The sequence below is a fragment of the Papio anubis genome, chromosome 20, assembly GCF_008728515.1.
Source record: "Papio anubis isolate 15944 chromosome 20, Panubis1.0, whole genome shotgun sequence".
Lineage (NCBI taxonomy): Eukaryota > Metazoa > Chordata > Mammalia > Primates > Cercopithecidae > Papio > Papio anubis.
In genome coordinates, this window is record NC_044995.1 from 3,474,633 (window position 1) to 3,489,251 (window position 14,619).

General features: G+C 61.1%; 2 protein-coding genes across 5 annotated transcripts in view; one reads left to right on the top strand and one right to left on the bottom strand.

Moving 5' to 3' along the window:
- The first annotated feature begins 532 nt into the window (after positions 1–532).
- Positions 533–9,581, top strand: NKPD1 (NTPase KAP family P-loop domain containing 1). Of its 4 annotated transcripts, none has more exons than XM_017952513.3 (4): positions 533–644; positions 1,085–1,246; positions 5,383–5,514; positions 7,495–9,581. In XM_017952513.3, the coding sequence occupies exons 2-4, from the start codon at positions 1,156–1,158 to the stop codon at positions 9,333–9,335; spliced, it is 2,064 nt and encodes a 687-aa protein (XP_017808002.3). In that variant the 5' UTR covers positions 533–644; positions 1,085–1,155; the 3' UTR covers positions 9,336–9,581. The 4 variants fall into 4 exon arrangements, with proteins under 4 accessions (XP_017808002.3, XP_021786873.2, XP_031515019.1 ...); XM_021931181.2 differs by having other exon boundaries at positions 554–644; positions 1,122–1,246; XM_031659159.1 differs by lacking the exon at positions 533–644 and adding an exon at positions 2,206–2,640 and having other exon boundaries at positions 1,132–1,246.
- A 4,003-nt stretch (positions 9,582–13,584) lies between these two features.
- Positions 13,585–14,619, bottom strand: part of PPP1R37 (protein phosphatase 1 regulatory subunit 37) — a 54,229-nt gene continuing 53,194 nt past the window's right edge. The window contains exons 12-13 of the mRNA XM_003915700.5: positions 14,386–14,476; positions 13,585–14,295 (exon numbers count right to left, since the gene is read on the bottom strand). Coding sequence (XP_003915749.1) covers positions 14,394–14,476 — 83 coding nt within the window. The 3' untranslated portion in view covers positions 13,585–14,295; positions 14,386–14,393. The remainder of the gene's footprint in view (positions 14,296–14,385; positions 14,477–14,619) is intronic.

Here is a 14,619-nt window from a genome sequence, read left to right on the forward strand (position 1 = left end):
AGTCACCTGCCCAAGGTCACATAGCTGGGCCACGGAGGAGCTGGCATCCCAGCTCCTTGTCCATCCCCCCCACCACCAGCAGAAGTGCCTGGGCCCGTGGCTGCCTTGAGGAGACTTAGGCAGCGCTGTGGGATGCATCTCCGTTCCTTACCAGGGCCGGGGACACAAGACTGAGTCCAGTCCTCAAGAGCAGAGAGCACCGGGACAGGCAGGCGCTGGGGAAGGGGCGGGGACAGGCGGGCAAACCGGTTGGGCAGGCACTGGGCTGGGGCCTCCATCAGGATGGGCTGGGGCCTCCATCAGGATGGGCCTGTGCTGACAGTCCGGGCTGGTGCGGCAGCAGTTCGCAGGGCAGGCAGCTGGGGCCGTGAGGCCGCCGTCAGGTACGTGTGGACCTGGGACTGGGGGTGGGGAGTGGTGGACAGGTTCCCAACCGTCAGCACCCCAGTTTCCTCTGCCCCTCAGCCTTTCCCCATCCCTGTCCCCTACACAGCATCCTTCCCCATCCTGCTTTCGGCTCTTCACGTTTGAAACGCGGTACACTCATCTTGCCCGAGTTTGCTGTGCCTCTCCCCAAATTGGACCACCGTGATTTCATTGCTCCCTCACAATTCCCCCTCCATCGTATCATTCAATCCCCACAGGTACTCAGCTCTGACTTTCACCCTGCTTCTCAGCTGCTCCCCAGCTCAGCTCACTAGCTCCATGTCCTTCCGAAGCGTGCCAGCCTCCCACAGCACCCCACACCTTAATGACTGCTTTTGTCACTCAGCCACCACACCGGACCCCCTATTTCCCCAGCCCACATCTGCTCAGCACTCCCCAATGTCCTAGCCTCTTGGAAACTCCCAGAGGCTTCCCGACACGCAACCTCAAATTAGCCCCTAGCCACCCCCAGTGGCTCTCCGTTCCCTCCTCTGGCCATCCCTCTTCATCCTGCCCCTCACTGTACCCTGAAGGCCACCTCTGCCCCCTCCTCCCAAGTGACTTAGGAACCCAGCATATGGGACTTGGCCTCTCCCCTGTCCGAGCTCTTGGGCAGGGCAGGGCCCCTGACCTTAGCTCTGTGCTGTTCATGACCCAGAGGCTACGCTGAGCCTGTGCGCCCCCTCCTGCCCCAGGAAGAGGCCCCCAGCACCCAGCTGCCCGGCTGCCATGCACAAGCATTACAAAGTCCACTTTGCCAAGGACGCCCAGAGCCCCAATGGGCACTACTTCTGGGACCCAGAGTTGGGGCACCAAAAAGGTACGGGTTCAGTTTGGGGGTGGGTGATGGCCAGCAGAGGCCTGTGAGGGAGCCCGAGGGAATGAAGGAACAGAAGGGGAGCCGCGTCCTCAGGAGAGAAAAGCCACCTGCACTCCCCCAAGAGGCATCTGCATAGCAGCAGGGCCAGGACCCAGGACTAGGACCACAGGGCCGGGGGGCCTGAAGATAGGAGCCTGGGCTGGAGATGGAAGCCGGGGCCACCTGGCCTGCCCTTTCCCCTCTCCAAACCCCCAGGCCTGTGTGGACGGCCCCCAGCCTGGAGGGGAACAGTGTGCTGGGAGTAAGGGGTAGGAGAGGGAGCCCCACACAGTGAACATGTCTGAATGAGGCTGGGCCCAGTTTCTGGTGGCGACCGCGGGGCTCTTGTTTAGTGGGGGCAGGGGGCAGTGCCCTCCCACTGGGGCTGATTCAGCCTCCTCAGGGCCAGGGTGAGGGCCGGAGCTTCCCAGGTCACCACCCTTCCTGCCACCCTGGCCCGAGCTGGGGACAAGGTCCACCCCCCATCCAAATCCCTGGCCTACCCCTCTCCACACAACCACCCATCACTCCGGCCTCCCTGGGCCAGCCAGGGCCAGCTCCCAATGGATCCTCTCAGTTTCCCTGACCCCTGCACTCAGGGCACCCCCCAGGAATCCAGGAATCTGCTGTGGCCGGCACCAGCCTCCACTGAAGCCCCAGCCTCAGGCGTCCTCTCTCTGCCCCCAGCTGAAGTCCAAGCCCTGCGCCTTCCCCGCTCCCCTGCTGTGGGACAGCACAGACCCCAGGTCCCTCCCCTGCCCATACCTCCCCCGCGTACGATCTGACTTTTTGAGGGGTTTCTGGGGCTCCCAAGAACACTCCGGCCCCCAGGTTCTACCTGAAGACTTGATCCGGCTTGTGCCGGTGCCCCCCGGAGGTTGGGGACACAGGCCCAGTCACCCCCACTTCCTTCCTTCCAGGATGCTGTCATCAGTGGCGCCAGGACTCAGCAGCCCTCCGAGCCCACGGGCCCTGTCGACCTTCCCCCCAGTCACACTGGCAGCTGGCCTACCACAGCCACCGAGTGGGTGGCAGTGGCTGGCGCCGGGGCCTCCCGCCCTCCGTCCTGCAGCAGCAGCGGCAGCCCCAGCCCCAGCCCCCACCTCCCAGCCCCCTTCGGCAGCGGCTCTGCCCCATTCATGAAGCCCAGAAGGGGCTGCCTGCAACCTCCACCGTCCCCAGGGAACCAGCCGGCGCCCTTCAGGCGCTCCCCTTGTCCACCACGGCACCGGCCATGGCCAGCAGTGGCCCAGCCCTATCCTCCACGGCTGGCATCTTCCTGGAGCCCAGCGAGCCCACTGATGCCCGGCCTCTGCCCGCCCCAGCGGCCTGTGGCTCCTTCACCTACAGCCCCGGTGCTCACCCTGGCCTTCTCGGGGGCTCTGTCCCCGCTCCTGCCGCCTCACTTCCCGCCTGCTCCCCTTGCTCCCTGCCTAGCATCTTGCGCCTGACCTCTTCATCCACACCCTGGTCCCTATCCAGGAGGGGTGCGTCCCTGGCACCGGGGCTCATGCTGGCTGCCTCTGCTTTGCCTGTTGGGGTCCAAGGCTTCCAGGCCAGGCCTGCCCCGGTGCCGCCATCCTGGGCCAGGCAGTGAAGTCCTCCCTCTCCTTCCCCCTTTCCCTCTGCCAACACCCTGGCTGTTCTCTGGTCTGTTCTCAGCCCCTTCCTCTGGCCCAGCAGGCTACAGGGTACATGGGGCAGGGAGGGTGAGCCCTGAGTTGTTGGCCGGCTCTGGCATGGGGGAGACAGAGCTAGGGAGTGGCCTGGGGAACGGACAGCAAAGGTCAGCAATGGGAGGACCCACTTGCTTGCTCCCTCCCTCCCTCATTCACTCCATGAGCGTGCCAGGCCCTGTTCTGGGGGCACAGTGGGGAGCAGGATCAACAGACATCTCTGTCTTCATGTATTGCAGCCAGGGGCAGGTACAGGAAACAAGGAAATTTAAAAGTGTGGCTGGGAGGCTGGGTGCAGTGGCCCACGCCTGTAATCCCAGCACTTTGGGAGGCCGAAGCTGGTGGATCACTTGAGGTCAGGGGTTTGAGACCAGCCTGGCCAACATGGTGCAACCCCATCTCTACTAAAAGTACAAAAATTAGCCAGGCATGGTGGCGGGCACCTATAATCCCAGTTACTCAGGAGGCTGAGGCATGAGAATCATTTGAACCTGGGAGGTAGAGGTTGCAATGAGCCGAGATCACACCACTGCACTCCAGCCTGGGCAACAGAGTGAGACTCTGTCTCAAAAAAAAAAAAAAACAAGTGTGGCTGGGCGCACTGGCTCATGCCTGTAATCCCAGTAGTTTGGAAGGCTGAGGCAGGAGGATCGCTTGAGGCCAGGAGTTCCAGACCAGCCTGGGCAGCGTAGTTAGGCCCTGTATCTACAAAAGGTAAAATAAAAATTAGCCCAGCATGGTGGTGCATGCTTGTGGTCCCAGCCATATGGGAGGCTGAAGCAGCAGGATCCCTTGAGCCCCAGAGTTCGAGGCTGCAATGACCTATAATTGTGCCACTGCACTTCCAGCCTGGGTGACAGAGCAAGACCTTGCCTCTAAAAGTATGCCACTCAGTAACAACCACACTAGGGAAAAATAAAGCAGGGAGAGGAGATGGGGGATGTCAGGGTTTCCAGATTAAATAGGGTCGTCAGGCTGGGCCTCATTAAGGCAGTGTTAGAGCAGAGGCCCTGGGGAGGTGTGTTCCCAGGCCAGCAGGAAGCCAGCACTTCGGCTTTTGCCCTAAAGGAGGCAGGAGCCACAGGAGGCTTTGGAACCGAGGATGGACATGAGCTGACAGGATCTCCAGGAGAATGGGCTGTGGGAGGAGGACGGAAGCAGGTGGCCCAGGGAGCAGGAGATTGCAAGAATCCAGGCAAGAGGTGCTGGCAGCCTGGCCAGGGCGGTAGCAGCAGAGGTGGGGACACGGCTGGGTTTCTAGGTCTGGATTGGAAGTAGAGCAACAGGGACTCAGCAGGACTCTAGGTCGGGCACAGCCCTGTCACCAGAGCCTCGGGGCTATGATGTCTATTTCACACACAGGGAAATAGAGGGTGGATGAGGTGGAGCCACCCAGTGATCTGGCAGAGCTGGAATTAGACCCACCTGGCCCACACCTCAGTAGACCTACCCCTGAGCCTGCTTCCTGGCCACCTGGCTTTGCCGCTAGGCGTGGCCCATTTCCTGCAGCCCATCAGGCCTCTCTGAAAGTGGCTGTGTTACCCGCACTGTGCACCACAAGGCTGGCCCCATGTGCCCCCGCAAGACTGAACCCTGCCTTTTTGATACCCCATTTCCAGGTCTGAGAAGCAACCCTCAGTGGGGGACAGGGTGTCCTCTGCAGAGTGGACGCTGTAGTGCCAGTGCCTGGTGGCCAGGGCCATAAATGGCCACTGGAGACCATGACATTGACCAAGGGCCCAGCGCTGGCCAGTCCCTTTGGCATTCCTGCTCCCCAGTGTCTCTGCTGCCCCACTCTTCAGAGGGAACTGAGCCTCTCAGAGGTGGCTCTCCCTGGGGTCTGCAGAGAAAAGCGGTGGGGCCGGGACTGGAGCTCCAGTCTGGTCATCTCTCCCCCAAGCCTGGGCTCAGGTGGGATTAGTGACTTGCTGGCATGATGGACAGGAAGGTGGGAGGAGCCTGCGGTCCAGGGCCTCTCCATGCTCTGGCCGGCCCAGCAGAACAGGCAGGAGTGGCCTGGAGTGCTGCTGATGGTGGAAAGTGGTGTCTTAGCATCCGAGGGCCTCGTATCCCAAAGAAAGGCCTTTGGGATTTTTCTGGGGGAATCATGGGCTTAGTGACCAAGCAAGCCTGGTGACCTGGGGCCAGGAAAGCTGACTTCCCGCAGCCTCAGCCTCTGGTGTGTGGCTGGGGGGATTCCAGCCTCCCAGCCTCAGCCTGGTGGGACCCAAAGGGGCACAGCTCGCCCTGGAGGTGGGGGCCACTGATGGCCATGGAAACCTCCACTGTAGGGTTTGACCTGAGTCCCCTTGGCACAGGGTGCCAGGGAGGGGCTGACAGTGGGGGCCATGGAGGGCAGATGGGAGGAGGGTGGTGCCTGGCCAGCGGCCCTGACTCAGTGTCCCCACCCCCAACCACCAGACATCCTGACAGAGGATGACGTCTACTGCAGCTGCCTGGCCAAGACACTCTGCCATGTGCCGGTCCCTGTGACTGTGGGTTTCTACGCCCCTTTCGGCTGCCGCCTGCACATGATGCTGGACAAGATCACGGGTGAGGAGCTGTGTGTGTGTGTTGTGGGGAGGATGAGAAACAGGGCCTCTGGTCCCCGCCCAGCTCCAGGCTTCCCCCAGATCCCCCACCTCCTGCAGTCAGCCTGCCCCAGTCCAGGCCCCCCCAAGCCCACACCTCTACCCTGGGCTCTTGCTTCTCTGGCCTCCTGGCTGCCCCAAAGTCGTACCCTTCCCTGCTTCCACCACCAGATCCACTCCAAGGACTCTCTGAAGGACAGATCTGGCCCTGTCCTTCCCATGCTTGTGCCTTCCATGCTCCCCAGTACCCAAGGCAGAAAGCCCAGGCTCTTTATTGAGGCTGCAGGCTCCTGCCAAGCCCCTACTGGCCTCTGTGCTACCCAGACCCACCTCTTAGGGCTTGGTGGTCACAAGGCACCTGACATATAGATGATAATTGAAGACATGAACTGGAACCTGCCAGGTTCCCCAGCAGCTTTTTTTTTTTTTTTTTTTTTTTTTGACAGAATCTTGCTCTGTCGCCAGGCTGGAGTACAATGGTGCGATCTTGGCTCACCACAACCTCCACCTCCCGGGTTCAAGCGACTTTCCTGCCTCAGCCTCTCAAGTAGCTGGGATTACAGGCATACACCACCACGCCTGGCTAATTTTTTGTATTTTTAGTAGAGACGGGGTTTTACCATGTTGGCCAGATGGTCTCGATCTCTTGGCCTTGTGATCTACCCATCTCAGCCTCCCAAAGTGCTGGGATTACACGTCTCACTCTGTCGCCCAGGCTGGAGTGCAGTGGTACAATCTTGGCTCAGTGCAGCCTCCACCTCCTGGGTTCAAGCGATTCTCCTGCCTCAGCCTCCCGAGTAGCTGGGACTACAGGTGTCCGCCACCAAGCCTGGCTAATTTTTATATTTTTAGTAGTGATGGGGTTTCACTGTATTGGCCATGCTGGTCTTGAACTCCTGACCTCATGTGATCTGCCCACCTCAGCCTCCCAGAAAGTGCTGAGATCACAGGCATGAGTCACTGTGCCCGGCCTCCCCAGCAGCTTTGATGTGGATCAAGCCCTGCTGGAGCTCAGACCTCAGTCCCATGTGCGGCGAGAGGGGCTGGGACTGATGTTCCTCCTCCGTGTGCCCAGCCCTGGTGCAGGCCCAACAGCCTTTCGTTCCTGTACTGACTGTCCACTGAGCACTCACTGTCCTGCCCCATGTTGTCACAGGGTCCCGGGAAGAGAAAAGATGGGGATATAAGGAACAGAGAGTCCCTACTCCTGCTGGGGGCCATAGACATTCCTGCTCATTCACTCCGTGACCTCAGATTTCTCATGATCCATTGTTCAGGCATTCCGCAAGCCCCTTCTGGTGCCCAGGGGACACAGTGGTGACCAAGACAGGCCGGACCCTGCCCTTCTTGCTCACAGTCCAGCAGGGAGAGAGACTTGTTTTCAGATAGTGATGACCCAGAGTGGGAATGGCTGAGGGCCTTCAACCCAGCCTGGGATCAGGGAGGGCTTTCCTGCAGGAGGAGCAGTAAGTCTGGATGGTAAGGCCAAGGCTGTATCCTGCTGCCTAGCATAGCTCGTCCTCAGCATCTCATTCATTCATCCCTTACACCGACCACTTCTCCCCTGGTCCACTCTCAGAACCTTCCCAGTGCCCTCCACACCCTCGACCCGCCTCCAGCCCCTTACCCAGCCGGGGCTCTTCCTCGTGTCTCTTTTTGCCCCCTCCCATCATCTCTCCTCTGCCGGCTCTACCTCTAACCATCCCGACCCCCAGCCTGGCCTACAGACCGCTTCCGGTCCAAGCCCGGCTCCAGGCCTCTCCACTCCCCCGCTTCTGCACCGGCTTCCAACTCTTTAAGGAGAGGCCGCGGCTCCCGTCCAGTCCCTCGCCTCTGCTGGGCGCCCCTCGCCTCTCGAGGCGCGCTCCGCCCCGCCCGTACTAGACCCCGCCCACCCCGGCGGGTGTGCGGCTCACGCGGCTCCCGGGCTCCCTTTCCGCAGCGCTGATGCAGCAGGAGGCGGCGCAGCGCGAGAGGGAGGAGCTGCAGCACGTGCAGTGGCGGCCGCGCGCCGTCAGCGGCTGGGGCGTCCCGCAGCTGCTGTGGTACCTGGTGTTCCTGCAGCCCATCATCACCGAGGTGCACCTGCGGCGCAGGAACGTGCAGTTTCTTTTCATCCGCTTTAGCGCCTGGCAGTATGAGGGCACCGACAAGCTGTGGGCCGGCCTGGTGACCACGTTGTGCGAGGGCATCCGCCACCACTACGGTGCTCTGCCCTTCAGCGTGTACTCGGTGCTGGGCAACAAGCCGGCCACCAGGCAGGACTGCTGCCAGAGCGAGTGGCACTGCCGGCGCCGCGTGTGCCTGGGGCTGCTGGGGCTGCTGGCGGCGCTGAGCCTGGGCGTGGGGCTGCTCTACCTGTCGCTGGGCGGCCACGCACTGGGCCACGGCAGCCCGAACGGCAGCCTGCTCAAGGCGTTCGGCGGCGCGGCCACCACACTGTCGGGCTCGGGGCTGCTCATGGCCGTGTACTCGGTGGGCAAGCACCTGTTCGTAAGCCAGCGCAAGAAGATCGAGCGGCTGGTGTCGCGCGAAAAGTTCGGCAGCCAGCTGGGCTTCATGTGCGAGGTGAAGAAGGAGGTGGAGCTGCTCACCGACTTCCTGTGCTTCCTGGAGGTCTACCAGCGGCGCCGGCTGCGCGTGGTGCTGGAGGTCACCGGGCTGGACACGTGCTACCCGGACCGTGTGGTGGGCCTGCTCAACGCCATCAACACGCTGCTGTCCGACAGCCACGCGCCCTTCATCTTCATCCTGGTCGTGGACCCCAGCATCCTGGCCGCGTGCCTGGAGAGCGCAGGCAACATGAAGGGCACGGCCGACAACGGCTACCTCTTCCTCAACCGCACGGTCACGCTGCCCTTCTCTGTGCCCATCATGGGCCGCCGCACCAAGCTGCAGTTCCTGCATGATGCGGTGCAGAGCCGCGACGACCTGTTGTACCGCGAGATCACGCGCAAGCCGTGGCTGCCCGGGGACGCCAGGGGCGAGAGCGCGCAGCTGCTGGCGGTGCAGACGCAGACGCAGGCGGGGGCGGAGCGCGGGCAGAGCCGCATCGACGCCGAGGCTGCGCGGCGCATCCAGGAGGCTCTCTTTTGCCTTCACGACGAGCGCGACTGCCTCTACGAGTACGTGCCCGACAACGTGGTGTCCATGCGGCGCATCGTCAACACTGTGCCCATCACCGTGCGCCTGCTGCAGCAGCAGCAGCAGGAGGACTTCGGGGGCCCCACGCCGCGCCAGGCGGTGGCGTGGGTGGTGCTCGCCAACCAGTGGCCGTGCCGTCTGAGCTGGGCGCTGCAGTGCCTGGAGGACCGGCAGCAGACGGGGGGCGCGCCCGAGGGCCGCGCGCGCCTCTGGGACGTGTTCCGCGACAACAGCCGCGAGCTGCACACTATGACCAAGGCGTTGCAGAACGTACTCGACCTGGACGGCGACCCTGAGCTCTTCGAGCGCTTCCTGGGCGCCGACTTCCCCTTCACCGTGGCCGAGGCGCAGAGCCTGCTGCGCTGCACGGTCAACCTGGACCACTCAATCCGCCGGCGCATGGGTCTCATCCGAGCCGTCAGCGCACTCAAGCCGCCCAGCCCGCCCAAGTCCCCTGCCCGCGATGCCCCCCACGCTGCCCACCGGACCAACAGCACCTCCAGGGCGCCTCCGTCGGGCCGTGCCGCAGGGCAAGCTAGCGAAGGCCACCACGCTGGGGACTTGACCCACAGGGGCAAGCTATGGCCGGTGGCCTGCGCGCTCTTCCGTCCCGGGCAATCCAGCCCAGGTGGGCCTTGAATGGAGGACTTGGCGGGCAGCAGGAGGCAAGAGTTCCTCTATCTGCCCAGATGGGGGAATAGGCGGCTGGACTGAACCCAGGGTCCCAATGAGCCCTGTGAGGGCCACACCCCCAGGTGAATCTAAGCCAGAGCTGTGGACAGAGCCTCCAGGAGTGGGGCGGCGAGCCGGTGGCAGCATGAGAGCAGGCACATAAGGACCAATGAGGAACTCAGAATGTACGTGCAATAAATGGAGGTGTTGAGAGCCCCGAGTTGCTCTCTGCATCCTGATCCGACCAGGGACCAGGCCTGCCCCGTCCTGCCACAGGGCCTGTCCCATCCTGTCAAGCCCACTTCCTCCTCTGCGCCATGCTGGCCTTCTCATCTGGCATCTCCGTGGCAGGAGAGGCTGCGGGGGCGGTGGACGAGGCTGCAGAGCTGGGAGATGACAGGTGGATGGGCGGGGTTGACTCAGGCAACATGGAGCGCCCAGGCCTCAGGGAATCCCAGTCCTTGTCCCCATGCCCTAGCCTGCCCCTCTGTGAGTAGGGTAGGAGCTGACATTTCCGAGGGTGACCTCAGTGACCTCAGCAGGCTGCTCCACCCCTAGGGTGGCTCTCATTCTCAATGTAATGGGTTAATTAGACCTCACTGGCACCTCAGCCAGTTGGGGTGGGTGGCACTAACCTCCCTCAGACAAATAACTGTCCACAGGGTACCTGCCTTATGAGTCACTCCAGGGTCACCTAAGGACCACTGGTTAGTCACTGACACTGAAGCCACTGCATCAGCCCTTTGATGAGGACAGGGAATTTGGGCAGAGATGGGGACATATAGGACCCAAGCCACAGCCAGCCAGGGGGGTTACACTAGGGCTCCCCACCTTTCCTCTGGACAGAGCCCTGGGCTGGGGTGGGTGTCACTCCTCTGGGCAGTTCCTGATTCCTCATTGGTCAAATGTTCAGCCACACGCTCAGGCCCTGGGGTGCCTGACCCAGTTCCAAGTGTGTGCCGGCAGGGACTCCAAGGGCCAACACTGAACACACCCTGGGATGAGGCTGAGGGTGTGGCTTCTGAGCCAGGGCCCTGAGGCTGGCAGAGGGGACAGTCCCCGAGGAACCTGAGAGCTCTGCAAAGGCACACACCCTCAGGCCATGGGACTGGGGTCACTGACCTCACAGTTCTTTAGCTCCAAGGCTGGGCATGGCATCCAGGTCTGGCTGCAGCACCAGAATCCTCTGGCCACAGCAATTGTCACAGGTGCATGCGGGTCAGTGGTAGCCCTCCAGGATCTTCCCTGGAGCTGAGCAAGCAGAGGTGCTGTTTCCCATTCCTGGCCTGGCTAAGCTGGTGATACACCTGGACCTCCTGGGAGCTGTTTCCTAGCTGTCAGGTAGAGTTGGCCTCCGAGGGAGAGGCATGGGGCCTGTGACACCGTTAAGTCTGTTTCTGTAGATGTGTGGTTGGGGTCAGTATATCCCTTTAGCCTCCTCTAAGCCAGTTTCAGTTGGTTTTGTTTCTTACCACCTGGAATCCAGGCTGAAAATAAATTTTCACTGTTACCAGGAGTGGGGTGCTGTGAGAGATGCTAACGTGTAGACTTGGCTGGAGGTGGGGGCAGGACTGAAGCCCCCCATGCCTCAGTAAGAAGCTGCATCAGCCTGGCCAACATGGTGAAACCCTGTCTCTAATAAAAATACAAAGAAAATTTAGCTGGGCATGGTGATGCACACCTGTAATCCCAGCTACTCAGGAGGCTGAGGTGGGAGGATCACTTGAACCCGGGAGGCGGTGGCTGGAGTGAGCCGAGATGGTGCCACTGCACTCCAGCCTAGGTGGCAAAGTGAGACTCCGATTGAAAAAAAGAAAAAAAAGCTGTAGCCTCTGTTACGTGGTACCAAGCTGTGGCCAAACTGCTGGCCACTGTATCTTTACGTGGAGCTGCTCTGAGAACTTGCACCTGTGTAAAGCCACGGGACCGGTTGTCACCAACAAAATGGGAGCACGGCTGATGTGTGCACCTTTCCCAGCAATGAGTTAGGGAGCAGGTTTCCCTTCTCCACTCCCTTCCCCCATCTGCCCACTTGATCTGAGACCCGTGAGGCCCTGGGGAGCAACAGAGCTCTAAGAGCTTCAAAGGGGCCTGGATCCAGGAATAACTTGGTGAAGAGCTGCCTGCTACTCTGAACATCCACGTGTAATGATAAGCATCTCCTGTGTTAGGACACTGAAATCTTGAATGAAACAGACCCCCTACATCTTCAGCAAAGGCTAGCAAAACGTGACAAGCTCGGGCAACACGGGTGGCTGAAGGGAAGGGGAAGACAAGACGGCAGGGAGGATCCTCTCAGCTTCCAGTCCTCCATCTGGGAGCCCTCAGAAAATCAGGAGCTGGGTGTCAAGATACGGCTGCGGTTTCTAGAGCTGCTCTATCGCAGTCCGACAGACCACGTGCCTTTGAAGGACAAATGTATCGTCTCCCGCTTCTGGAGGCGACAAGTTCCAGATGAAGGGGGGCCCTCTGTGCCTGCTCCCTGCTCCTGGCGCATTGCTGGCCATCTCCACTCCCTGGCTTGCAAAGGCATCACCCCATCCTCTGTCTTCACGTGGCGGTCTCCCTGTGCCCAAATGCCCCTTTTAATAAGGACACCAATCAGACTGGAGTAGGGCCCATGCGAATGTCCTCATTTTAACTTGAGTACCTTTGTAAAAACCCTGTTTCTAAGTGAGCTCACATTCTAGGGTACTGGAGGTAAGGACTTTAAACATCTTTTTTTGTGGGAGACACAATTCAAGCCCCGGGAAAGGCCCAGCTCCTCACTCCAAGCTCAATTTTAATGAAAGCAAATCAAGGGACAGGCTGGGAAGAGGATCCCTGTCCCTCTCCTAGCTGACCCCACCTGGGGTGGGGAGGCAGACGGCCAAGAGACCCCAACACAGCTGCCTCCACAGAGGCTGAGACCATGAGCAACAGCTAATATTGACCAAGGGCCTCTGAAGATCTTTGGGGCACTGTGCTGACCCGAACCAGGCGAAGGACGGCTTCAGTACCTTGAAGCAAAAGCCTCACACGCTCTGGCCTCACCTAGACGGGCTGGATCCACGATGGCCAGGAGGGGCCCCTTCTTCCCTTCACCCATGGCCACACTGCACATTAGCAGAGCTGGGGACAGGCTGGCTGTGCAGGGATGGGAAGGGTGCTGCGGGCTGCTGGCGGCCGTTCTGTGTAGCTTCCCTAAGTCCTTCGCCCAAGTCCTAGCGGTGGCTGACCTGGGGAGCAGTGACGACACTTACAGCTGCAAGGGACCAAACAGCAAGCCAGCAGTGGGTTCCTAAGGTGCTCCTCACAGAGGCCAGGGTGGCTGCGGGCAGGGGACTCCTTGGTGTGCGCAGGAGCTGAGTGACACCAGGACTCCAGCCAGCGACTGTGGTTCTTGTGATGTCACCACACCACCACCTCCATCCATGTCAGCCTCCCACACGAGAAAGGGGATGGGTGGTACTCTGTTGCTAAGGCTGAAATGCAGCAGTGCAATCACACCTCACTGCAGCCTCAACCTCCTGGGTTCAAGAGATCCTCCCGACTCAGCTTCCTGAGTGGCTGGGACTACAGGCATGCGCCACCACACCCAGCTAATTTCTGTATTTTCTATGGAGATGGGGTTTCACCATGTTGCCCAGGTTGGTGTCAAATTCCTGGGTTCAAGTGATCCTCCCACCTAGGCCTCCCAAAGTGTTGGGATTACAGGTATGGGCCACCACGCCTGGCCTGCTCCCTCATTTCCTAAAGGGAAAAACAGACCTCTCGGAAACGGGCAACAGCCCACCATGGCCCCTGCTGGCAAAGGGGAACAAGCCGCCCTGTTAACAGCCTCCTGCGGCGCTGGCTGGGCCCTGGGCACACTCCCACCAGCACGACACCCAGGGCTGCCGGGGACAGGCTGGGATCTGCTCCCGTTGAGCGACGGGCAACTGGGCAGAGCCACTGTGTATCTAGCATCCTGAGACCCTAGACCTGAAGCCAGGAGGTATCTGGGGCCCGTCTCTCCCTGCAGAAAGGATGGGTAAAACTGGCCTGGCTGGGCGGTGGCTGTATGAGACACCGGAGCATGGACACAGAGAAGACGGGACTGTGGGGGAAGATGCAGTAATGCCTGGCCAACCTCCTGAGCCCTGGCAGACACTCTGTAACCAGGAGCTGTGATGGCCTGCACCCAGCTCCCCCCGCCAGCAACCACCCCTAGTATCCGCATGAAGCAGACATCCGGCAAAGTGAACCCAGCCCCAGTTTATTAGAAAAGGTGTGAACAGAGTTGCACCGACAGGAGTAGCCCCAGCCCTCTGCCCACCCTCACCCACACCCACACCCATGCCACCCGCCCCCAACGGGTTGTAGTGCCTCTCAGGGCGCAGCCTCCAGTGGCCTGGACAGCAGGGTCCCGGAGTGCCGGCTGCTCCCGCCCCAGCTCCCTGATAGATTTATTGCACTTGAGAAAGAAAGCTCTGATCCTCTGCTCCCATCCCCCCACCCTGCCCGGCCTGCATTGTCTGGGGCTGTTCTGCGCATCAACCACCACCAGCACGCACCGCTCCTCCGGCACCAGGCTGCCTGCTCGGCCCTGTGCCCAGGGCCACAGGGGACCATCCCACCACCACCCAGGACCCCTGCCCTCTGCAGGGCAAGCCTGGCCCCTCCAGAACAGGCGCCTGATGTCCTTGAAGAACTCCTCCTGCTCCCCCTCCTCCCATTCACCCCCAGAGTCTTCCAGTGGTGGGCTCATAAACAGAAGTGCCTGAGTCATACGGAGAGGGCCGCTCCCTGTAGCTCCTGCACCCCTTGTAGTGTTGCTGTGGGGGGAGGGGGGCCCCAGAATGGCCCCCACCCCTGGCATCCTGGGCCTCAGGAAGGCTGGGGGGAAGGTGAGCAGATTCTCATGGCTCTGGCCTCAGCTCATCGCAGACCGACCGGAAAAAGGGAACTTGGGGAGGAGAGATTGCGGGAGAGACTGTCAGAGCTGGGGACTCTCTCATCTCCTCCCCAGTGCCCTGGGCCCCGGGCCTGGCCTCACCTAAAGTGTCACAGTGTCTCCTGCCCGGATTCCTGACTGGCTTCCAGAAGCAGCTCCTCAAGCTCCTTCTCATTCTTGGAGCAGCTCAGTTCTGTGTAGGAGGATGGGCCAGCAGCCCCGTCAGGCGGGTGGGGCAAATACAACCTGTCCCCAGCCTGTCCCCAGCCAGACCCTCGGGGCCTGCAGAGGGCCCAGAGACCGCTGAGATGGTCAGGCTCAAGGCAACACACCTTA